At 40.4% G+C, this 25,628-nt stretch overlaps 2 protein-coding genes across 9 annotated transcripts in view; both read right to left on the bottom strand.

Annotated features, from left to right (window-relative positions):
* Positions 1-304: 304 nt before the first annotated feature.
* AGXT2 (alanine--glyoxylate aminotransferase 2) lies at positions 305-14,734 on the bottom strand. Of its 2 annotated transcripts, XM_064736175.1 has the most exons (14): positions 14,613-14,734; positions 12,947-13,032; positions 12,385-12,569; positions 11,956-12,079; positions 11,021-11,115; positions 9,822-9,915; positions 8,725-8,818; positions 7,798-7,898; positions 6,648-6,740; positions 5,774-5,906; positions 4,598-4,686; positions 3,030-3,179; positions 2,585-2,683; positions 305-1,104 (listed from the first exon to the last, which is right to left on the bottom strand). In XM_064736175.1, exons 1-14 carry the CDS (start codon positions 14,701-14,703, stop codon positions 994-996), a joined length of 1,545 nt encoding a protein of 514 aa, XP_064592245.1. In that variant the 5' UTR covers positions 14,704-14,734; the 3' UTR covers positions 305-993. The 2 variants fall into 2 exon arrangements, with proteins under 2 accessions (XP_064592245.1, XP_064592246.1); XM_064736176.1 differs by lacking the exons at positions 7,798-7,898; positions 8,725-8,818 and having other exon boundaries at positions 388-1,104; positions 14,613-14,678.
* A 2,208-nt stretch (positions 14,735-16,942) lies between these two features.
* Positions 16,943-25,628, bottom strand: part of PRLR (prolactin receptor) — a 149,383-nt gene continuing 140,697 nt past the window's right edge. For all 7 annotated transcript variants that reach the window (XM_064735640.1, XM_064735636.1, XM_064735635.1 and 4 more), the window contains one exon: positions 16,943-25,330. In XM_064735640.1, coding sequence (XP_064591710.1) covers positions 24,320-25,330 — 1,011 coding nt within the window. In that variant the 3' untranslated portion in view covers positions 16,943-24,319. The remainder of the gene's footprint in view (positions 25,331-25,628) is intronic.

A 25,628-nucleotide genomic window follows, 5' to 3' on the forward strand; every position in this document is an offset into this window, starting at 1 on the left:
TAATCTGCCTGATCTTCAGTAGGAAAAAAAAAAAAGGTGGGATAACAAATAACTGATTTTGGAGTGGAACTAGTTTGTACATAGGAGTTATGAATGGAGTTGGAGAAGACAGTGCTCAGCAAAGGCTGCACAATATTGTTTAGGACTCATGGAGTAAGATTTGGAGAGGTACTGATGCTCTGTTACCAAAGTTCCTCTGCAGTACTGGCAGAATACTCTCCTCCCCCCAACCTGACATGGTGTTTTATTGGGTCAAGAAATGTTTCCAATATTAAAATTGAAGTAAAAGGAAAATGGTAAATGTACAGTTCTTGCTGACTGTCCACAACATGTTTTTTTATTGGAAACTGAAGGAAGCAATGACATTACACATTAAAAAGTGATTATGTAAGAAAGAACATTTTATTCCACCTTCCAGAGTTTGCACCTTTACAAAATGGGTGTGCTGTGCGATCCCAAAAGCAGCAGGAGGAAAAGAGAAGTGTATTTTGGAGACAGCGATGACTGGATTTCTTATCCCCATGATAAAAATAATTACTGTAATTAGAAACATCTCAACTGTCTGCAAACTTTTTGCAATGCTCTAATTACAGTGTGTCCTTGTAGGCAGGGTAAACAGTTTTAACTCTGAAATTTCTTTCCCAACTCTTTCTGTAACTCTTTCTAAAAATTACTGATTTTGATAGGATTTTCACGGGGGAAAGAAGAACATATGCCTGCCTCTCCATTTGATACCCAGTCAGGTTTTTTTTTGATAATGGCAAAATAGGTGTGCAGTTCATACAAATCAGCGCTGTAGAACTGAACTGTAGCTTTACAAAACAGATTACACCGTGTCCTTGTTGAACACTGTATCAGACAGAACACTTATGATACTGAACAAGCATGTAATAGTCACACTGTGATTTTATTTTCCAGGGTAGATTAGTGCCCAGTCTGGGTTCCAAGTGTCAGGGATTGTGTGTGCCTCTCATGTAAGGAAACAAACCAATTCTATTTTGCAGCTGCTTTGTTCACGTGTCTCTGTAAAGCAGTACGAAATACTTCCACAGCAAAGTCGACGTCCCTCTTAGTAATGCACATAGGAGGCTTAATTCTGAATGTCTGAGGAGAGAGAACAAAAAGAAAAAGGAAGTGCTCAAATTGTATGGAAAGAATATGGTTTCAAGCAGCCTATCTGGGTCAGCACTCCCGCCCCAAAAAAGTGAGGAAAAAAGGAGAACAGCAGTGCAGGCACTGAGGCTTATGATAAATGTACTCTGAAGTGGAGCAATTTTGAACTTGACTGCACTGAATTGCATCTGACTCATGACCCCCTCTTGATAACCTAACTGCCTCCACAAAAGACCTAAGTAGAGTAGGTCGTGTCTGCAGCTCTGTTTCGGCAGACAGAGTAAAATCTCAGATGGATTTGTATGAAGAAAGAACAGAGACAGATGTATTTTCCTTTCTTGCAGTTCTACCACAGGGAAAAGTAGTATCTGCTGAGAATGGCAGGCTCTCCCATTGTGTCAGCCGATTTGCGTTTTTATTATAGGCTGTTTTTAAAGGCTTTTAAGAGAATGCATTATGAATGAATCACTAAATACTACATTGTAGTTAGGGTGCTATAGCTGGAAATGTTGATCAGGAAGCGTTATATATACAGCTACACTTGTCAAGAAGGCAGTCTCTTAAGTCTGGATTTTTAATCTATGTTTCCTAGAGTATTTATTTTCCATAAGAAGCTTAAATTTCAGATTTTTCTGGCCTCACATCATGGGACTTAATACAGGAAGAGCAGAGTAATGGGCTTTCCCACCCACAGCTGCTGCTGAAGCAAACACTCACAGGTAAACAGCCCTCTTATCAGACAGAATGAGATTTTACTGCACTGAGCTTCAGCTTGTTACCTGCCTCTTGGTCTGTGACTTAGGGAAGGACTGATGAGGTAACAGACACAGTGTCTGATTTATTTTAGCCACCCTCCATCCATCTCACATGGCAGCTGCCTCTGCAGTGTCAGAGGGGCCAGCCCTGAGGCAATTCTCTGCCATTAGCTGAGTGCTGCAGGGAGCTGGTGCAGTGTCCTGGCTGCAGCATGGAGTACACTGTCAGCTGCTGTGGGCTGATGGCCTTCACATCCAGCTCTCTCTTCTGTGCTGTTGCTGAACTTGCTGTCAACACCATTTTTTTTCCCTTTAATTGCCATAGAATTAGAACATTACCCAGCTCCCCTGACTCAAAGAACTACTAGTTTTGTACTGATGTGTCAGGTGATAACCTAAACTGTGCAAAGACTTGTTCCTGAGTATTACTGAGTTCTTTTAAATTGCATTGACTGTATACCTTGCATACCTTGGTTTTCTAGGGGAAGTTGTCCCTCTGAAGGAAAACTTCAAGCATTGAGCTTGTTCAGAATATTTGACAATAATCATATAGTTCTTGCCCAGTTTTAAAATAAGCAGTAATAAACAGAGATGGCTCCTAAGAGTATACATTTTCTAATTTATTTACTAAACTAAATTAACTTAACATGAGGGAAGCAGGGATGTAGTTCACAAGGAAAGATAATAAGCTTTATTTACAACCAGAGGTTCAGTACCTGACTGTAGAGCCCTCCTCTGCCAATCAGAACCCCCATGTCTTTACAGTCCTCCCAGATCTGACTGATTTCTTCAGCTGGAAGAGGGCGTCGGCTGTCCTGAGGAAAGGAAATACTAAACTTCACTCAGATATTCTAAATTAGTTCTGTGACAAAGATGTATATTCCAGTCTCTTCAACAAATCCCAACTCTAGCTGAAAATGTTAGCTGTATAACTTACCTGCTCTCATAAGGCTGTGCAGTTAAGGTGCATTTCACTGTTTACTCAAAGCTTGTGAAATAGCCGAATGATGGAATGTTCTGGCTCGTTTTTAGCCAGAGCAGTGTTTTCCCACTGCACTGTCTGCTTTTTAACAGGAAATATTTCTATTATTTCAACTGAAATAAAATGTGATAAAACCTTCAATGGCACTGTAAATTGAAAGGAATGAAGAGGTCACTAACCTTATCTGTCACCATTTCTACTCCAATCATAAGTCCCTTGCCACGGACATCTCCAACAATCTCAAATTTATCCCGTAGTTTAGCCAACTCCAGCAGCATGTATGTTCCCACATCCTCACTATTTTTTTGTAGATCGTCTTCTTCAATAGCCTGGTTAAAATGAAGTACCGTGACAGTGTTGCAGGAAAAGCTTTCAACACATTCTGTTAATCCCCATTGAACTTGTCACTATATTTATCTCACTTCCTTGCTATGTTCCTTGACTACCTCACTGCTCACATTTAGAAGAGCTCTTCACGTCACTGCTGTGGTGATCACAGCATCAGAATACAGTTGCCCATAATACTTTCATATTTCTGTGTCCCTTTTCACATTTTTCTTAATGTTTACATTTAATCCAGTAATTCCTGCTCTCTTGTACTTGTACTGGAAAATACCTGACCAGAAGGATTATTTTCAAAATCTTACCAGAATGTTTTAATTTTTTTCAGTATCATGAGAAGAATACAATTTGACTAGGCTTATTTATGTGTACTCAGCAGGGAACAGCTTGAATACTATATTATATTTAGCAACAACATGTTTTTTTTAATAACAATCTTTTCTTCATGCTGTCCTCCTTAATCAGAGTTCTTATTTGCAGGCGCATACAGCACCTACACACAAACCATTAGATGAACCTAACATCTGCATTTAGAAAAATTACATTTAAAAATAATTACAGAAGATAAAGTGGTTGTTTCTACTTTTTTTTTTCTTTCAACTCCATTTTATTCTTCCTGACTCTAACAATTTCCTTGGAATTATTTCAGAGCCAGGCTCCAAGGTATTTCAGAGTTGAAAAACCCCAAAACATGGGTTCTTTATACAATCATCCATCTTATTAATAGCTTAAACTCCCCCAAACCACTCAGGAAAGTAACATGAATAGAAACAGTGCCTGCTGTAATGAAGTGCACTTCAGGAACGAATCTTCTGTGCATAATCAAGCCAAATTGATTTGTAATAGTGACCTACTACCCACTGACTGATTTTCTACTGAATAATAAGTGAAATATGTTGCACATTTTTCTGTTTTCTTTATAATAAGGTAATTTTTTTTTTTTCCAGAAGAATTTTTGACCTTAGGTATTTGTAATTGTCTGGTCATAAAAGTTTTTAAGCATAAGGTAAAAGCTAAAAGTTTTTTAAGCATAAGGTAAAGCCTAAAATTTTGTTAAACATGCCAGAAAATAGATTTTCTTAGCTGTGGATTTGTATAGTGCTATGAAAAAATTAAGGCTTTTCAGTACGTTCTCTTCTACAATTTTATTAACAAAGTAGAGAGCCCAAGGGAGATAAAGATGATTCTGAAGTCATAATTACAGGGCTCCTACTCCTTCTAGAGGTCTGAAAATTTTTGCAATTAAATTAATCAGGATTTTTTCCTGTGTATGTGACACACTGGGGCACATATACGTGCATATGTTTATGCACTTTACTCAGTTATTTTAAAAATTGCCCACATAGAAACTTATATGTGCAACTTTCATTATCATACAAATAAATTAATATAACGGTCTCCCTACCTCAAGAACTGCAGCTCCAGCTACACAGGCCAAAGGGTTTCCTCCAAACGTATTAAAGTGAAGGTTTTGAGCCAAGGAACTTGCAATTTCTGAAAGAAAAAGAACAACACTGGTTACTCCCTCCATTCATAGAATCACAGAATCATAGAATCGCAGAATGTTTTGGGTTGGAAGGGACCTTAAAGATGATCCAGTTCCAACCCCTCTGCCGCGGGCAGGGACACCTTCCACTGGACCGGGTTGCTCCAAGCCCCAGCCAGCCTGGCTGTGAGCAGTGCCAGGGATGGGACACCCACAGCTTCTCTGGGCAACTGTGCCACTGCCTCAACCCCTCACAGTAAAGAGTTCTTTCCTCATATCTACTCTAAACCTAATCTCTTTCAGTTTAAAGCCATTCCTCCTTGTCCTGTTACTCTATGCTCTTCTAAAAAGTCCCTCTGCATTCTTCTTACACTGGAAGGCCAAAATAGGTCACCCCAAAGCTTTCTCCAGGCTGAGCAATCCCAATTCTCTCAGCTTTTCCTCTTAGGAGACGTGCTGTGCCCCTCTGATCATCTTGGTGGCCGCCTCTGCCGTGCTCGGTAACTGTACTGAATTGCTTTAAACATTTGTTACTGTAACAACAATTTCATTTGCTGTGGTTCAACTGTGATTCTACTGGAGACAACACAGCAAGATTTCCTGGAAGCAGTCTGTGCAGAATATGAGTATTTCCAAAAACTATACTGCCTAGCAGATACCAAAACAAAACTTATTTTAAAAGTCATGCTTCTAACATATGCTCTCACCTGCTATCTACAGATTTTCCTCCCTAGACTGAGCCTGCCATTTGTAGGAATCAAGCAGCTGGGTTATTTATTCACAGTATATTTATCAGTAAAACAGTGAATTTGGTGAGGGTTTCCAGGCTCTTTTACCAGCTCTACAAACAACTCACATGTTCATTCCTGCTTCAGTTATACAACTAAACCCATTTAAATACAGCTTTGTACTGATACAGCACATGTGGTAAAACAGGCGAAGCAATGAGGACCCAACTCAATTCTCAAAAGATAGATTGAGAAAAAGTTTTAAGTAACATTCAGCTTTTTAAACATACATCTCTCCATCAGTAATTATTTTGTATTATATTTTGCAATTACTCTGTTTTAGATCATAGTGGAACAGAACACATACCTTTTGTTGTAACAACACCTGCCATTGGGAAGCCATTGCCAATTCCTTTTGCCAAAGTAACGATGTCAGGGACCACACCATGTGTTTGAAACCCCCAGAAATGGCTGCCTGTGCGTCCAAATCCCGTCTGCACCTTTCAAAGGAAAAATTCAGGGATACACTCATCACTTTCTCATGCTTTATGATGTATTTCCTTTTCTTGTGTTTTTATTGTTATTGATTTGCATTAAACAGCAACTGTATCTGGAGTCAACTTGTATTAGGACCCTTATTCAGATGGTTCTACACAAAATGCTATTTATTGTAATTGGGTTTTTGTAAGATGTAAGATGTAAGATGTAAGACATGATGATGTCTTAGGCCTGGTGAGATGCACAAATAAGATGCAGTGTCCATTTCAAAGTGGAGAAGAAATGTAAAAACATTTGACACATTTGATACTATTGTAGTATTGTTTTAGCTAAGAAAATTCTACTCCTAAAACATATTTTGCAGAGGTACAGCAATCAAGTATTTTATGTATTCTATGTGTGTCAACAACACTCATAAAAGGACGGGTTATTTTGACAAATCTTCCATCACAAGTAGCATTTGTTGCTACTTGTTGCTATTCGTTGCATATTTGTGTAAATTTACTGCTCCCAGCAGGTAAGGACTGAAGTCTGCTACAAATGTTACCTTTGCCCAAAATGAGAAAAAAGGCAGTAAAAACTGGGAGGCTCTTATGCTTGGAAAGATGCAGTTTAACACTGTGTTAAGCTATGAAGTGTATCACATTTCACTTAGATTATTTCCAGGCTTCACCTGGATTCTTTTAGGACAACTTTCAGAAGTACCCTACTCTGGAATTCTTACGTAAAAAAATCTGACTCACTTCATCTGAAATGCAAAGGCCCCCTCTTTCCCGTATAAGCTGATAAGCTTCCTTTAAGAAATTTCTTGGGTACTGAACAGCTCCATTAACACCCTGCCAAGAGAGAAACACAATGTTTTCAGGAACAGACAAGGAAACAGGAATTCTACTTGAGAAAAGAACCTAGCAGCCCTCAGGTAACAGCAGGACTGCTATTACAAGCTTCTGGCTCCAGTGATGAAATCACTTCAGAAAGCTCCTGCTCAGGTCACCCGTTCCCACTCCACAGTGCTGCCTGCTGCTCCGCGGGTGGTGCTGGCAGGAATGTTGGTGAGACCATGATCACTGTAAGACCAAGTCAATTAACAACAAACTGCAGAAACAAGGACCATGAAAACCTACACACAGCAAAACCCAGGAACTGTTTGATGAGGAAGTTAACCAGAGAATTCATATTCCTTCTTTGGTTAACTTGTTTAGAACATTGCCTCCTCCATGTCTTTTCACCTTGACAGTTTGCACTTGCCTTGGAAATTCAATTTTTTCCCTCCACCTGGACCAGAACAGCTTTTAAGACTCAAATACATAAGTACTTAGAAAACAGTAAAAACCAGAGAACTGCTGCAGTTTTCCCTTGCAGTTACAGTTCTCACATTGTTTCTCTTGCCTGGGACAAATTCTCATTTTTCCTATTGAAGAACCATGTCTAAAGCAATTGTGAATGTAGGGTCAAACATTAGGAGAATGAATCCTGTGGCCATCAGTTACTGGACAGCTGTTAAAAATGTAGTGGACAACATGACTAGAAGAGGGAGAAGGAGGTTGAGTTAAAAGTTTACAGAAATAGTAATGAAAATTGAAAGGGGATAATAGAAACCAAACCATAGCATGCATCACACTCACTATTTAAATGCAGAAAAAAAAAAAGTATGTTTAATTCTTTGTTTAATATCACAAGAAAAATTCTAGTTCCATTGAAGTCAGTGACAAAAGCTGAAATTTGAAGGCAGTGCATCCAATCTTTCAAACATTTAAGGTGTTTAAATCATTACAAAATCATAGTAAGAATCAACAAACATCTATGTTCAGGTTGCAGCTAAAGAATATCAGATTTGAGTATTTATTTCACACTACTTGTGCTATCACAACTGAGAAATGGGAAACTACCTACTTGGATTGGTTCAGCAATAAATCCAGCTACTGTCTTGGGCACTGAGGTATTCAGAGTATCTTTGAACTGTTCAATGTACTGGTCTTTTGCAAGACATGCACCTGTTTACAGGGGAAACAGTTTGAAGGAAATTTACTTCACATGACACAAAACTAGCTTCAAAGCATGAAACCATGCATCTAAGCAACAAGTGTTGTATGATTGCGTGGTAAATACCACCTCTCAAATGAACAGTAAAAAGCTAAACATTAAAGGAGAGAGTCTCTTCTTGTAAACGTGTACTCCATGGTTAGTGCAGGTAGGAGGATTCTGGAGAACACAGTCTGTGCTTAGATAAAGAGCAGAGCAATTAGTATGGCTAATGCTGCCATCCACTAGGGACAGCAAAGCTAAAAACAAACCATTCTGTTATGTGTCCATATGAATTAAAATAATAAAAAGTGCTTGTTGAAACAGTAGAAAAACAGATTGAAACTGTTGTTGGCTGCACAGCAGTAGAGGAAATTTCACACTGTGTTGCATACGGAACATCTTGCCCCATGTAAGACCTTCACCTATGGCTGGTTGTCCTTACTATTTGCCTTATTCCAATATAAAAGCTGGAAAGCTGTCAGAACTTTAGAAACCACAAAAAAGACCATCAACCCTTCTGTTCTTCCAGATATGCTGAAGTGAGTTCCACAGCTTCCAGAGTTGATCATAACAAATACTGGAAACAAACACTGGGATTTCAAGAAGAAATCTGAGAACGTGGTGTCATCTGTCCCACATTTTTCCCATTGGGATGCAGGATCCTGAGATAATCTGCAATATTTCTTTTGGGTCAGCCTTGCAAAACCTAACCAGACATCTACTTTTCTTGAGGAGGTAATTATAACACATTTTCACTAGTATTTTGTAATCCAAACATTTTTGTCATGGACCAACCTTCAGTACAGCTGCATTTTCGAACAGTTTGCACTGGAGAATCTCTACAATGGCTGCCTCCCCATGGACCACGAAAAACATCTGGTAACATTGTCTGTCAGGCATAAGAGAAATAGCTACAGATTTGATGACACCTTTTCAAGAGATCTTTTGATCTGATGACTAATGGCAAAACAGAAAAACAGCTGTTAGAATCAAGGGGCAAACACAGTTCAAGGAACTTGTGTGAAGAACACTTGGGGAGTAACACCAAATAACCAAGACAGTTTTGGAATAAAAAAATTAGAGTGTTGCATCAATAGCCACTCAACTGAGTTTTTATTCCTTTTTTCATTCTTAAGATATTGGTTACCTAAAGGTAATGCCAGCATTTTAAGAGCTTCTGGTAGTATTTCGGTAATCTGAAATATGAACAAAATCCGCAAAGTAGAGTGAGGCAGGCACATCTAATAGAGAAAACTCCAGCTTTTCAATCCTTGCTGCTGATGAAATACCGCATGAATTAGGGCACTCACTGAGACAGGCTGGGGAGCTGCTGTAAATGAGCCTTCTTATGGTTAATAATGTGGCTGTCACCTGTAACTATTGGAGTCTGCAATAGCAGTTCCTAGACAGAAAGTTATTCTAATCTGTTCAAGGGCAGGGACATAACACACTGCCATTTAACCTCAGTGGATCTCCTTAACAGATGTGTCTCCTGTCTTGCTGAGATAGGATTTCCAGTCATTGTAGTGAAGGATCTGCTCCAGACTATCTGAAAGCAGCTTTGCACAGATCTGACAAAACAAACCTGCTAAAAGGGGTTCAGAACATTATTTTGCTCCTTACACAGACTCCCATGAAAACATCAAGCATGACTAAAGAACTGCAAATCATGGACCACTTGTGTTATGGCTGTTCTAACTCCAAATTAGCCTAAGAAACTATCCATGGAAGAAAAGGGAACTCTGGCTCTTGTTGAATTTACACAGCAGAAACTGCTACACTGCAGTTTTGATTAGTGGCCATAAAGTGCTTGAGAGCAGAAAACGGCAATTGCTGAAATACTCAAATAAACTGTTAGTTACCCAGATTATGAAAAAAATATAAATTCTCACAGTTGTACAGCCAAAGCCATTGGCAACGCCATGCTTATAAGAAGTCAGAGATGTCAAGCCCAGTGCGTAAGGGCTGCCTCCGTGGTATCCTCCTCTGTGCAAAAAAAACAAAGCAGATCAACATCACTCATTTCTGAGAACTGTCTGCAGTAATATCAGTTCTGAGAAGGCATGCTTCTGAGATATAAATTGTTGGGGAAAATGTGCATTGTTGCACTGAAACTAAGAAGATTCCTACAGCCATTTTTTGCTCTGCCTTTTGACACTGCTATTGCAAATATAAAAACTGTGAAGAAATGTTTGAGAGGAGATGACTACAATCATTGGAACCAACAGTGATTCAGCCAATGCCTCATGAAATTCTTCTGTAGCACCAGATCCCTACAGAGCAAACACCTCTGTCTTTTGAATCTTGGAAACAGTTGCTGTCTCCAAAAGGTATTGCCAATCATTAAACTAAATGGTGGTTGGCTGTCAGTTTTATATACAAATCAAAATTGGTTCGTGAGGATACACAAGCAAGGTAGGTACTCAATGTTCTGTTGAACACAGTAACAGAAAAATACAGCTCTTCATTAACACAGCCTTTTATTCTAATATTTGAGGCTCCCTGGGCTGCACAGTAAAGGGAACTGCTTATGCTGGTGTTTATTTACAGTGTACTGGAGTTCAGCCCACATCCATCCCTGTCATTAAGCCAGAAGAGCTGTTTGTGTACCTGTGCAGTGAACTGTGGTTCAGGGCCCTGACAGAATAACAAGGCAGCAAAGCAAAGCAAACAAACCCCAGCTCCCAAGCAGAGCAGTTCTCTGCTGAGGTTCACTGCACTGCTGTTCCAGAGGTACCTTTGCACCCACAGGGGCACTGCAGAAGGGAAATGGAGGAAAAAAGGAGCAATTGCTCAGTCTTGGTCTGGCCATGAACAAAAGTCTACCAAAGCACAACCTGAACACAGACATCAGATCATTTTCTAGGTAACACAAGCAAAAATTGCTGGTTGCATTTTTATTGCAAACTAGTCCTAACATGCTGTATGAAAACTTCAGCTCCTGATTTACTCCTCTTTGTCAAATACAGTAATTTTATAGCATTCTCCTCGGCAGACCTGGGGTGAAAGAGTTCTCAGTTATTTCTTGTTTTAGGCACACAGAGAGTGATCCCACACACAGAGTGGTTTTGTGAAGCTGTGTCGGCATTACCTGAGACAGATGATGTCGAAGTTACGAGTGTGTAGCCTTGCCATGAACATAGCTAAATCATTGGCTTCTGACCCACTGTTGGTGAGATAAACCACCTGTGGGAGAACACTTGGGGTCAGTAGAGCACAAAAACACCTCCTTCTTCTTTGGCATCAGACCATGTCCCTTAGTAACACGATGAATTCTAGCCTAGCACTGCCACAGGGCGACTTCATCACGATAAAATTAGTGTTGCCTTTATGTGACAGATGAGAACAAAGATGCAATGGATGTGCTCTGGGAGGCTACAGAAAAATCTCAAGAGGTTTCTGTTTACAGATTTTCCTAAGATGGATTTCTGATAGAGAGAAATTAAAGTGTTGGGTCAAACTAAGTGGGGTGTTTAAATTTTTTTTACTCTCCTTCCATCTTTAAGATTGCAACAGCTTAATGCTCTTCTGCTAGCCTAATTTCATTTTATCATCAATTTATTTTACCTGAGAACAAAAGTTATTTTTCTTACTGTTTCACTAAATATGAAACATGACATTTTTGTGATTTATCTGTTTAAATGTCGGTAAACATTTACACATACTGCACAAAATACTGTCAAACAATTTCCACTGTGGATTTTCATGACATCAAGATAATTAAGGCCAGCTATATGTCAGAATAGCAAACAACTTCTTTGTTCCTCCAAAGTAATTTTTAAGCCCACAATGCCTCTTCACAGTGAAAAGTGAAGGGAGAAAACAAACAGAACAGAAGTTGGGGATGTTATGCCTGTCTACAGCTGGGTCTGAAGAAAAGGCCCTGAGGACACTCATGCTCTTTAACTGACAGTCTGTATTCCCCATACAGTAAGAGAGATATCGAGGCTCTTGATTATTTAATAAATACTTCTCATAAACAGAGACCCACTTCACCAGCCCCTGCTCCTGTCAGAAGCAATTTACCTTCAGTGGATCTGGAAAAAGAGAAGTTAGCTTCTCCGCATACTCGTGGATTGCTGGGTGCATGTAGATGTTGGTGGTATGCCACAGGCGAGCCAGCTGCTTCTGGGTAGCCATAGTTACCTTCCTGCATGTAGCAAGGCAGAGACAAAGGGATGGAATTCCACACAGATTCCTCACTCATACCTGCACATACCTCTGTGCTATTGATTCTGCAAACGCAGATGCTGCACTGTGTGCCAGGTGGACGGGCAAGCAGACCAAATTAATGAATCCTTCAAAATGTAGCAGAAACTGAACTGTGACACATGGCAATTCAGTAAGTTATATTCTGATTTTAGGCTCACAGTTCTTCAGATTAATGAAGCACAAAACAAGCATAGGTGTCTCTACCTGGGTTTTGTACCATAAATCAAAAAGCAACATACTTACGGGTGACAGTGTCCAACACTGACAGTGACAATTCCAGCTAAGAGATCAAGGTATCTTCGTCCCTCATGATCAAACAACCACTGCATATGCCCCTGGTGCAGCAGCAATGGCCTCTTGTAGTATGTTTTCAGTGAAGGTGCAATATTTTGTTCACGGATCTTCTGCATGCGTTCATAGGGATAGGACTGAGTGGAATAAAACAGTCAGTATCCATCCCAGCCTTCCAAAGATCCAGAATCAAGTAGTTGGTGTGGAGCACACAGATTACACAGCTGTCTACAGGATTAAGATTGTAATAGATTCTGGCCCACAGAAGGCTGTTCTACAAACCTCTGAAACTCAGCTTCTTGAAATAAAGCCATGGTTTTGCACAAACCTCTTTCTTAAAATGTTTTCAAATTAGAGATTTGTCACATAGGTACATCTACAGGTTATATCCTAGCTGTAGCAGTTGGGCTATGCCCAAAGAAGAAAATTTTATAATTATATTTAGCAGATGAATCTGTCACCCAAACCCAGTAATGAAGCTTTATTTAAATTCAGTGTAGTATACATTACTTACTTCATATTTTTCAGGTACAAAATCACAAGGAGGCATTTTTGCTTGTGTGGAGAGGGAACTTTTCCATTTCTGCTGCCTAAAGGCAACTATAAAATAGTAAAAGAATTATGAAACACTTGGCAAACAACAGATCTAAAATATTTGCTCAATAAGCTTGTTCAATGAACACATGAGCTATAGTCACAGAAATTTTCGGAGGGTTTTTTTTAGTCTGAGAAGTTTTTTGGGGGAAAAATAAGTAAGAGGCAGAATATATGTAATTTTAAAAGAAAGGTGATTATGTTTCACCCATTAAAACTCAAGTTTTTAGTTTTGCATGGGCTTCTATTTTGACAGAAGAATAATTTTTATTTTGAAAATAAAACATATTTCTAATACAAGTTCTTGTCTGGAAGAACTGGGTGAATGCTCTGCAGCCAGGTGCCCAGGTGACTGCAGCATGGGCAGTCCAAGGGAGCAGGGCAGAGGCAAAGCCGGGCTCACCGAGAAGGCCCCACATAAATGGAGCTGAGCCGGGTCCAGGGTCCACCCAGGCAGGAGCAGCAGCAGATGGGGCCAGGGCAGGGCTGGGCACACAGCCACAGCAGAAGGGCAAGGTCCATCCAGGACACAGAACCAGGACTAGGCTGGTGGCAAGGCTCCTGGCTCAGCCGAGGCAGAGATGAAACCAAGGGCTCCTGGACAAGGGGTACAGCCCTGGGGGAGGCTGTTCAGGGGACACGAGCTGTGCTTAGGGCCCTGATAACTCCAGCTGCCATCTTACATTCTTGCTCCAAAATCCTGGGAACATCACACTGTCCTGCCTTTCACTGAACTGCCCATGCAATTCATCAGGTATCAGAAAGAGGCACCTGATTGCCCAGAGATGTTGTGGAGTCTCCTTCACTGGAGACATTCAAGAGTGTCCTGGACACAATCCTGTGCCGAGTGCTCTGGGATGGCCCTGCTGGAGCAGGGAGGCTGGAGCAGATAACCCACTGTGGTCCCTTCCTACCTGACCCATCCTGTGATTCTGCGAGGAGTTATCTCAAGAGACTGTATTCCTGCACCCAGAACACTAACTACTGAGAGTTACACACTTGTTTTTAAAAGCCAAAGGTTAAAACACATGTGAAATGTAAATGACTGAAGAATAAAGTTTCCTGAAATTAATTAGACACAATGTCACTTCCCTTACAACCACTTACAGCACTAATGAATATAGAATCTACAAGAGTCCCGTCTCAAAAGAGAAGCTAAAAACCCATGAGTTAGGGAAGATTTACCCTTGGAACTCTTCCCAAGGGATTTGCAGCTGCACGGTGCTGCCGTCCCTCCCGAGCTGCACGGAGCCCCGGCCGCCCCCGGACCGCGCTCGCGCCGCTCCCTCAGCGCTCCCTCAGCGGCCCCTCCACTCCCTCAGCGCTCCCTCAGCGCCCCTGCCTCCCCCTCAGCGCTCCCTCAGCTCTCCCGTCGCCCCCTCAGCGCCCCTGCCTCCCCCTCAGCGCTCCCTCAGCCCTCCCGCCGCCCCCTCACCTCCCCCTCCTCTCCCTCACCTCCCCCTCCTCTCCCTCACTGCCCCCGTCGCTCCCTCAGAGCTCCCGCCGCTCCCTCAGCGCTCCCTCACTGCCCCCGCCGCTCCCTCAGCGCCCCCGCCGCCCCCTCAGCGCCCCTGCAGCTCCCTCACCGCCGCCGAGCCGCCGCAGCCGCCCCGCCATGGCCGCCCGCCTGGTCAGCGCACCGTCCCGGCACGTGCGCTGCTGTCCCCCCGCTGTCATCACAGGCCATCCCCTGAGGTCATCTCTTGCTGTCTGTCCCCTAGTGTCATTCCATGGTGTTCTTGTGGTGTCATCTAGTGCTGTCCCATCAGTGTCACCCTGTGCTGTCCCATCCCGAGTCTGTCTGATACGCTTTGACCGTGAGCCCTTCAGAAGAGTCTCGACAGGCTGGAGAGATGGTCAGAGAAGAACTGTCTGAAATCCAACACAGGAAAATGTAGGATCCTGCCCCTGGGGAGGAACAGCCCTGGGTACCAGCACAGGCTGGGGCCCAGCCTGGTGGGAAGCAGCTCTGTGGAGCAGGAGCTGGGGCTCCTGGTGGACACCAAACTGTGCATGAGCAGCTGTGCCGTGTGGCCAGGAAGGCCAACAGAATCCTGGGTGCCTTTGGAAGAGCAGTGCTAGAAATTCAAGGGAGGTGATCCTGCCCTGCCACTCAGCTCTGGTGAGGTCTCACCTGGAGTCTGCTCTGGAGCACAACAGAGACATGGCTCTCCTGGAGGGGGTCCAGCAGAGACCTGCAAAGGTGATCAGGGGATTGGAGCACCTCCATTATGAGGAAAGGCTGAGAGAATTGATCCTTCAGCCTTGAAAGGGGATAACTGAGAGGGGACCCCATCCCCATCTGTCAGTGTCTGCAGGGAGGGGTCAGAGCGTGGACCAGGCTCTGTTCAGTGGTACCAGGCAGCAGGAAGTGAGACAGCAGGCAGAAACTGATGCACAGAGAATTCCACCAGAACATGAGAAAAATCTTCTTTACTACGTGTGTGATTGTGCAGTGGAAGAGCACAGTCACACACACAGAGTAAAGAAGACTGTCTCCCTCACTCAAAATACTCAACAACTGCCTGGCTGCAGGCCTCTGCTGTGTCCTCTGGGGTGATGCTTGAGCAGGGATTTTGGACCAGATGGCCCAGTGTTGGGCCCTTCAACCTGACCCAGTCTGTGATTCTCTGAATTGTGTTATGTTAAATACATCTGGGTGGATGGGGAGAAAGTGGCGGATATGCTGAGGGCTAACCTCTCCAGGCTGATGACCCATTTACTCTCTTGTTTTGATTTTGTCAGGGAAGAGATGTAGCACAACCTCTTACAAGGATGGGAGAATTGGGAAACTCTATTTCCTTTCTCCATTACCTGCCATCAACCAAGCCCTGGCAGCCACACACTCAGTCTCCACCAGTGGGAATGGGGAGAGGAAGGGAAGGGTAAAAAGCTGGAAAACCCTTGGGCCAAGATGAAGACAGTTTGATAGGAAAAGTAAAAGCCACACATGCAAGCAAAACAAAAGGAATTAATTCACCATGTCCTATGGTCAGGCCATCTCCAGGGAAGCAGGGCCTCTCACGTGTAATGGTGACTAGGGAAGACAAACACCATCATTCCAAATGCCCTGTTTTTACTCAGTACTTCATATTGAGCATGGTCTGGAACATCCCTGTGGTCACCTGGGGTCACCTGTCCCAGCTGTGTCTCCTCCCAGTCTCCCACGCACCCAGAAAAGGCCTTGGCTCCGTGTAAGTTCTGCTCAGCAGCAACAAACACATCTCTATTATCATCACTGTGTTCAGCACAAATCCAAAACACAGCCCCACCTGCTGTGGGGAAAATTATCTCTGCCCCAGCCAAAACCAGAACATCCTTGTCATACTTAAGAATCAAGGGTCAAGGTGGCATTACCTGCCACCTGAAATGGAAATTGGCACACAGTTTAACCAGACACAGTTGGCAGTGAGAGATATTTCACGTTGCTTTTGGTGACCCTGCCTGCTCCTAAGACAGAAGACTGACCCTGGGTAGCCAGGGGGGCAGCCCTAGATTTGCAGGAAAACTGCCCAATGTTGGTGCAAAGTGTCAGAGATGAATACCCTCTCGTAACCAAGGCAGTGCCTACACACTTTAGGACTCCCCCAACCCTCAACCTTTCTTGATCAAACTTTACCTTTGCTAAACAAGTCCCTGATTTTCAATGATAAATATGATTTAAATCAACATGAAGAGCCGTAAAGAAACATAAAAGTTGTGACCAGGCATGTGAGTCATCTGTGTTACCTTGCTCAATTACTTAGTGCACCAAAATTGGTTAAATATCTATCATTGAGCTTTCTCCATGGAAAACAGCAGAATCCTGCCCCACAGAATGTCTTGGATGCCTGGATTTTCCTTTTTCTTTCCATACATTATATAGTCAAAATGTTGCATATCATGAAGAAATACAGAATCTTGGAATTTTATTCACGAACTTTTATTAAACTGAAATGCGAACACCATTGCAAAGAGATTTTACAATGACAAAAGATCAAAAAATTCATCAGAAAGCTACAGACCTCATAACAATATTGATCTTACAAGTGAAAACACCAACAGATTTTAGTAAAGCCAGCACTTTCAATATTAAGAACTTAAAAAATGTATTTGAAAGCATTTTCTTTTAGATACACTTAGAAACAATGAAGAATTCCTGAGCAACTACTTTTATACCAGTATTCTCCAAAGAATGTACATACAATATATGAAATCTGATTCTTACAACTTCTTGAATTTTAGAAATTTACCAGAAAAAATTTGGATCCGGTTCATAGAATAATTGTGCTTAAAGTCATTCTGTTGCTACAGTAAAGACACTGCAATAACCTCTCATGTTCCACATTGCACACAAATTTTGTAACTGAAGTGGAAAAAATGCCTAGCTTGTATTGCAAATCTACCAACGAAATGGTTTATAAAAATGGAAATAAATTTGCTCTAAGTAGTGGGTCATCTCTTTCTCTGCTGACAATATACTGTTTATTCTGAAAATTATTCAGAAGGTGCAATTTTCATTTCTTTGAGAGTCTGCTGGCACAATTAAAGGCAAGGGAGATTCCACAGACTTTTACCCTCACTTATTAGCACATCAGAATTTTGAACAAATATGATTAGTTTATGATTAACATGTTTTTTCTGGGCTGTACTTTTTCATAACAGTGCCCTCAGTACTGCTATATCTTACACGATGACTAAAACGTACACAAAAACAAAAGATTTCAGAAGCCAAGATAGCGCTGAGTATCTCTGAGCAATATAACACATATATAAGAACTGATAGTTACATTATAACAGATTAACTGGTTTTGTAGTCAGAATAGAAAAAATTACTTTCCAAAATTAAAAACAGACAACACTAAGGCAGCCCAGGAGCTCTTTCTAAGTATAGCTGAACAGTAGTTTCCTCTACCTTTTGGAATGAAAGACAAAGGGATGAGAATTAAGAGTAGTCTACAGCATTATGAATATTTTAAAAAAATATGATACGACATCATTATAGTTCTGTCTGTAGAAAAATCTGCCTTTTTCTAGACATGTATAGATTTGCATCCTACTGAAGGAAAATTTTCTACAAGTCACTTCTACAATGATTTTCAACATCCTCTAAAAATTCTACTCAGTGCTACAAGTCTCTGAAACTAACCACTGCAGGAACTGTAATGAAATCTTTCAATTTTTATTGATGTGAAAATGAGGTGAAGGTACTCAGCAGCTCACAAAAATAGATCCAAAAGCAGCATTGTTAAAAAAATTAGTTAAATAATGTCAAGATCCAAGACAAGCAGCATCACCGAGTAGAAAAGGACAAAAAACCTTCCAAAAAGAGGAATATATAAAAAAAGACCTTTTATATCTAACTGCTTTATGCATCAACATCTTAAGATCAGCTCTTAGCATATCAGCATTCTAAGAGGCCACACAACTAATACAGGTATTTTTCTTAACTACTTCCAACAGATATAATAGTGCCTCTTAAAAATGTAATATATTGAAGATATGTATTTTAAACCTAACTTGGTAATTTTCAGAATTTATTACCAAGACAGAGACTTTCTGACAAAGGAAAGTATTAACAGATATATTGTCACAGGCACAAACTGAAACAATGCCCAGAAATGCCAAGAGGCTGCTTAGTAATATCCCCAAAGTGTTTTTTCTCTTGGAACTTCTAGGTCATTGAATTATATATACTAAATAAAAACAGAACAATGCTTAAGGATGGTAGAAATATGTGTGGGACAATGTAAATGGATAAATAAATCTCATCTGTATATCTGTGCAAAAAACAGAAGATTGTTTATAAAAGCAGTGTGGTGCACTTTATTTCTCTTGATTTTTTCCCTTGGGAATGTAGGAAATGCAGTGTCAGATCAGATGCTGAGCCTGATTCTTCAAGTTTTGTTTTTGCCTGGGACCAATGTCAGATAGGGGGAAGAAAATCCTGTAACTGGCAGAAAAAGAATGACCACTTCTCATGTATAGGACTTTTTCTGCTCATATGAAACAGCTGATCCATCGTAGCCAATTTCAGCATTTCGCCAACCATAAGGTTTTACTGTTTTTGTGGACTATACCAGGTAGCTGTGCACATTCCCACTTTTGATATTAAAGTATTCTCTTCTCTTCCTTTTCCCCCCTCAGTAACTCATTTATCACTCCTCTCAGTTCTGCTAGTGCTCACGTTTTACTGTCTATTCTCTATATTTGATTCTTTCCCTTTCATTTTCCCGTCTTCCCTCCTGCTTTTCAGTTGTAGTCAAAATGCATTTTTCCCTCATCATCTACCATGTAGCATCCCATAGTGACTGTACTCCTCTTCTGTTCTGTCACATGCAGCAGTCTTGTCCCTCTCCCTGTCACTTAGTGGTGAACTCGGCAGGACCAGGTTAACATCTGGACTCTATGACCTTATAGGTTGTTTCCAACCTAAACTGTTCTATGCTTCTATGATATTTAAGCTCTTTATATCCCCATATATTATGTATTTAGGCATCCATTTATCTCTATTTTTCTGCTTGACATACACCAGAAAAATGAAGAAAATCCCTGATTTGTTTCAAAATGGTTTTCAAGGCTGAGCCACAAGGTTATTAAAATTGGTATAATTCAGTCCATCTTTCCACACCCACAGGAACTGGAGCCTGATTTTAGTGTGACTGTTTGAGATAGCTGAGAGCAGGGTTTTCCATTTTTACTCATTTAGAGACAGAATTGGAAGGTTTGCTTCCTAGGAACTCAGCTGAAAACAGGTAATTCTAAATAGCAATTATTGATAAATACCAAGTTCCATAGCTGAGATCCAGAATGAAAGCACCTCTGGAAAATTGCCTCGATCAGTCCCAGTGACCTGGAAGTACAAATAGTGGCAAAAAACTTTTCAGGTCAGGAATGGGACTGATGCTTGACTGCCCATCCGGGCACCAAGGATATTCTTACAAAGTGGAATGTTCTTTAGTTTGTTTTTTTCCTCCCCATATTAAAAACATTTAATTTTGCTACACATACATCTAGAATATTCCATCTTCGTACTACCACTGCCACGCAAGTGATGATTCCATGACAAGCTGTTTGTTAGCAAAAGTATTTTGAATTTACAATTAAAATTTTTAAATTCTTGATAGATTGAGTCACAAATTTGCACACAAAGCAAAATGCTTTTTCTTGTTTGCCTTTTAAAGGGAGCAAAAAAAAACCTCTGAGGTAGCAATTATTTGAGAATGTGATGCCTGATCTCATGATGCTTTTTTCACTTCATTTGTCTTTATGGCTTTGTAGAAGATGTCTGATGTCTATCAAGTGGCTTACAGGACTTCAGTTTCCTTGCACAACACCTTCAGATCAGTTGATAGTTGCCATGAAATTACGAAATACACTTGCAGGCTTCATGATGTAAACCCCACATAAATAATGCTTCAGAAAGCACAAAAAAATTCTGCTTATTCATTTTGAACACCGGCTGCTACTACACTTTGGACACTTGAATGACATTTAAAGCAGCTGCCTATTTTTCAGCCATTTAAACATAGACACACAGACAGATATACTACAGAATTCACTGGTTTGACATAAATCATCATTACATATTTGTTTTACAGTTTGTTCCATAAACACATATATCCTTTTACTAATATTATATCAGGTTAATTCACTGCATTTAAAAAAAAAAACTTTGTAGTTACATAGTATCATAAAGATCAAACCTAAAGTCCTCATCATGTGTGATACTGATCTTTGTGAGCACGAGCCAATTCATTAGTTTATATTTCTTCTAAAGTCTGAAATATTACACAGAAATATTAAAATTGTACATCCAATATGTCTCTGCTAAAAAAAAATCTAGTAAACAACTGTATGGTAAGGAATCATATTTGCCAATACTGAAGAAAAAAAGTTAATAAAATTAGTCTGAATCAGAAGAAAAGGTAATTAAATAAAATATATATGTTCAATTTTAGGAATTTTGTAAAACTAATTATGAAGAAGAGTCTTTATGCTACCTTTCAGGGCTTTTAGGAACAAAGTAGTTCACACTGTAAATGACGTGGATAACTTTGACATTGAAAAGATCATTCACATTCTTGAAATAATTATTCCAAGCGAAAAATTTGACAAACTGTGCAAGAATTAGAGGGGTAAATTCTGTTCATCCCTCTGGATATCAAAGGAGGTAGCAACAGCCTGTTTTTCCCGACTGGTGTGCTATAATCTTTTATTGATTGACTCTGTAGAACTGCTGCAAAAACTCATGTACTTCCCAATGAAAAGCTTAAAGGCCTGCAAGAAAAATATTGTTGCAAACAGAAAAAAATAATTATTTGAAAATTCAAAGGACCAAATACTTAGCTGAAGGTTTTTTGATTCTATAGAACACTAGTATTTTATTTTTTTAATATGCTTTCAGATGTTTAAGGTCACTTTCAGAAGCTCTGCCACTGAGAGGAACAAGCAAATTCAAGGGAAAACAATTCTCTCTGCACATTTGTTCAGCTTCAAGAATGAAATATATTTATGACAATGTGCTCAAATTACATTTAGCTAGCAAATCCCCCACCACTTCAAAGCAGCAAGCAAATGCCCCTTTTCCACTGTAACTGACTTTCCCTTTTCACAGGGAGACATGATGATTTGGCATATTGAGACATTCATCAGCAAAGGTGGGAGATGCTCAACACCACACAAAGTAATTTAGGCCACAACTATTTTACAGTTTCAGTATTCATTTATGACAAAGCAGAGAGACTCCTTGACTTTCCTTCTTTGTGGATTATTGGAGGCACACATGCCTGCAGTTAGGCAGGATGAGTCATACACTTAAAATCTGCTAACTGTTGTGTCTGTTTGCTTCAGGTGAGAAGTAACTTCAGGTAAAAGATACAGTGGGAACAGCCTGTTATTGTCATACATCTGGGTAGTCACTGTGTTCTAACCTTAGAAATCTACCCTATAAGGAACATCTTTAGGCTCTAGGCTTGATGAGATACTACAGCTTCTGTGCATTACTAGACACATCCCAGAAGGCCTGTAGCAGCATATCTTTATGCACATCACTAGGTGTAGGAAATAGCACAGATAGAGCTATCTGTGTAAAGAAAGAGGAATGTGTCTGATCCTGTTAGCTCTGTTAGATTCAGTCAGAAAACTGAAGAGTTAATAAGACATTGTCAGACACAGTGTGTTGTCAGCTTACACACACATTCCTCATATCTCAAGAGTTGCTTTGCAGTACTTCTAGCATCTCTAGAAATATTTAAGGTATACTACAGACAGAGTATCTATGGTAAAATTGTTCAATTAACTATAACTGTGTTTTATGTTTGATACCTGGAGTAGCCCCTTCATGTGTTTATGTGTTAAATAAGTGGTTGAATTAGGAATCTAGGATGCCTTCCCCCACCTTCAGCAGAGCATCCAGACTGCTCTGATCAGCCCCTGGAATTGGGCAGCTGCCTGTACAGAGGACAGACTCTAAACCTGATGCCACCCTAATGTTACAGTCTACACTACCATGTATCTTTATAGACACACAGATGATTAGTTAAGTTTTAACACCCTGTCTGTGCAAAGGCTAGGTGCTTCTACCAACCTGTGCTTGAGCAGTTCCAGGGCTTTGAAGGTAAAGGGTGAGAATCTGATTTGCTGAATTAGATATAGCCTTCTGGGACCTTCAAAATCTGAAATTCTCTTTTGTCTGGCTCTGCAACAAGTACCTGATACTGCAGAAAGGCTTGCACAGTGCATAAAATCAAAAAAATACGGCGAAAGTAAAGCTGTTCAGGAAGAAGACTACCAAAAGAGAGCCCATCTATCAAATACACTCCCCTCCACAGGTGCAGGATCGTTACCTCACCTCAAGTTTCCAGTTTCCCCTGAAGCTAGAGATGCTGCCTAAATACTTGGCCCACTTTTAGCCAGTCATCATATGATCATACTTTTCTGGAGTCAATTAAACTTTTGCTTCAAGAAGGAAGGCCAGAGCAACTTTGCAGCCACTACAGCATAATTTTGATTCTGTCTTCAGTTACATGGGATATAATGGACCCTTGCTGTTCCACTGCTATTCTGGGAACACGTGACCAGCCCAAATACATGGACTCCTCATTCCCACTGCTTTTTCAGTGGAGGTCTGAATCAGACCTTGGAGGCTGATTCCAAAACTATTGTTCATAAATTCATTATGAAAAATATGACTTCAAATTCTACTACCAGGGTCAGAGAAAAGTGCAGGATACAGGAGAGCCCCATGTCATTTACAATTGGCATCACAGTACAAATCCAAAGGGAAAGAACCTTGGGTCTCAAAACCTAAACTCTATTTTAATTATATAATTACAGGTAATAAAAAACCTGTGAAACCAATAATTTACAATTCAAACAGTAATATATCTGTAATATACTAGAAATATAGTTCAAAAATGTCTCCATATTCTTATTTAGTATAAAGTTTAATTTTATGCTTTGTATAGAAATTATAGCTTTACTTGTTACTGCCTCAGCAGAAGGAAAGAGAAAAGTTCCTCGGCAGCTAAATAGCACTGGGCAATTAAAAAATATTTTATTTTGCTCTTTTCTGGTAATAGAAAAATAGCCTTTAAAAATATGTAGTTAAACATATGGGCTTATATTAAAGTAAAATTGTGTATTATATACAGTAAGGCAGTATATCATATATTATCCTGCTTTCTTCATTTTGGTTTGTCTGGACTAGGATATGAATCGGATGCAGCTTTCTGTCACATTGAAACTAAACAAAAATATGTTTAGAATAATTTGTTATTTTACTGCCATTTGTAGAATATATTTGCTTTTGTATATGATTTGTCATGTACAAGAGCTCCTTTTTCTCAAGGATTGAGAAGAAAGATAAGGAAAACAATGCAGTGTCAGAATGCATTCAGAAGAAAACATATTGTAGGTAAGAATACAGTTGTGCAATGATTTATCTAATGGAGGAACTGCTCAGACCGCTATGGTTTGCTGACTCACGCATAACAATTTTCATCTTTTTGAATCTGTGTTATTTCCTCAGGCTTCATCAACCAACAGAAGCTCTGCAGAACTGAATAATTATTTTACAGTGCATTTTTCACGATAGACAAGACCCATTTCATCGTTTCCCTGTGACAGAAATGTGTGCTAGGGATCCAGGATTTACGTCCACGACTATTACCTCGACTCACAGATTATTTTATTACCTGTACAATGCACATAGGAGGATAGGCTTTTGGAGGCTAGGCTTTTCTAAAGAGCTGTTTGCTATGTGATTTTGTTTTACTATGTGTAACTACTAAGTATGTGCTGTACTAAAAGGTTATTTAAAGGAGGGCATAAAGGAAGATGGATCCATGTAGTCTGATCCACTGGTGTCTCTTCTGGAGTCACTTGGAGTTGTTGTGCTGTAGCTCGTATTCTTCTCAGCTTGACTTTGCTGAGGGTTCTGAGGTGTTTCTGCCACAGGTTCTTGAGATACAGGTGTGCTCTGACTGCGCTGATCTGGCAATAGTACTAAAATGTGATGGTCCACAACTGTTGAGACCTTGGTATATTCTTTGCTGGTTCCTGGAACAGTGCATTTTTTGGTCTTTTCATTGTTTTCTTTATGTTTCAGTAATAGTGTCGGTTCCTCATCTTGTCTGACTTTATGAACTTCTACATAGTCCATTAGTTTAGGATTCAGGAAAGGTGACTTGTTACTATGTTCATTTTGTCTGACCTGCACTGTGGTTTGGTCAGTTTTGGAATACTCCATCTCGTTTATCTTTTCCAGGTCATCATACACAGTTTCAGCAATAGGATATAGCGATTGATGACTTTCTTCATTTCCCACAAAAATTGGTGAAGTGTTCACATTTGTGGTGTTCAGTGTTATCCTGAATGCCTCCACAGTGCTGTGGTAGGCAAACATAGCAGCCTGATTACTGGGTAACTGAGCTGCCAGCCATGTGCACGACTTTTCACTCTCACAAGGGAGTGTTTTCTGTTCTGAGGTCGAGGCCGCACACCGAGTGTCCCAGCTCCCTTTCCCCCCTTTCTTTTCTTTAGCTCGTACATCTTGTGTTTGAAGAGTAGATGGAAGGCTGCGGGATTCCCTGCACTTCACAGGGAGGAGAGAAGGGCTATCACAGCTCCCTCGGCCTGAGTCACTGTCTGTTTCCTTGAGAATAATTTTTGTATTTTTACTTGGAGTGTCATGACTTGGCATGAGCTGCTGATCCTCACTGTCCTCTACCTCCAGATATTCTATCAGTAGTTCCTCACAGTCTGATGTTGGAGGGAAACCATGGCAACCAAGAGCACTCAGTAATTCTTCAGATTTTCCTGTCTGAAGGTATAATGAAGAGGACATAATTTTTCATTGTCAACCTTAGGGATTATATGACTAGAACAATTGTGAACAGTCTACATATTTGATGCACAAACACTACGACAGTTACATTCCTAGACCTAAACCTGATTTCTACTGCTGCAGAAAATATTGAAAGAAGGGACGAATAATTCCTGAATTTCCTCAGTGGGGAGACAAACCTAAAATTCATGTTGTAATGTGGGAGGAGCAGGGAGCTTTTGGCAGGTATAGGTCTCCTGAGTCTAACAAGAAAGAAATGGAGGAGAACTACAGT

The sequence above is a fragment of the Zonotrichia leucophrys genome, chromosome Z (genome assembly GCF_028769735.1).
Source record: "Zonotrichia leucophrys gambelii isolate GWCS_2022_RI chromosome Z, RI_Zleu_2.0, whole genome shotgun sequence".
NCBI lineage: Eukaryota > Metazoa > Chordata > Aves > Passeriformes > Passerellidae > Zonotrichia > Zonotrichia leucophrys.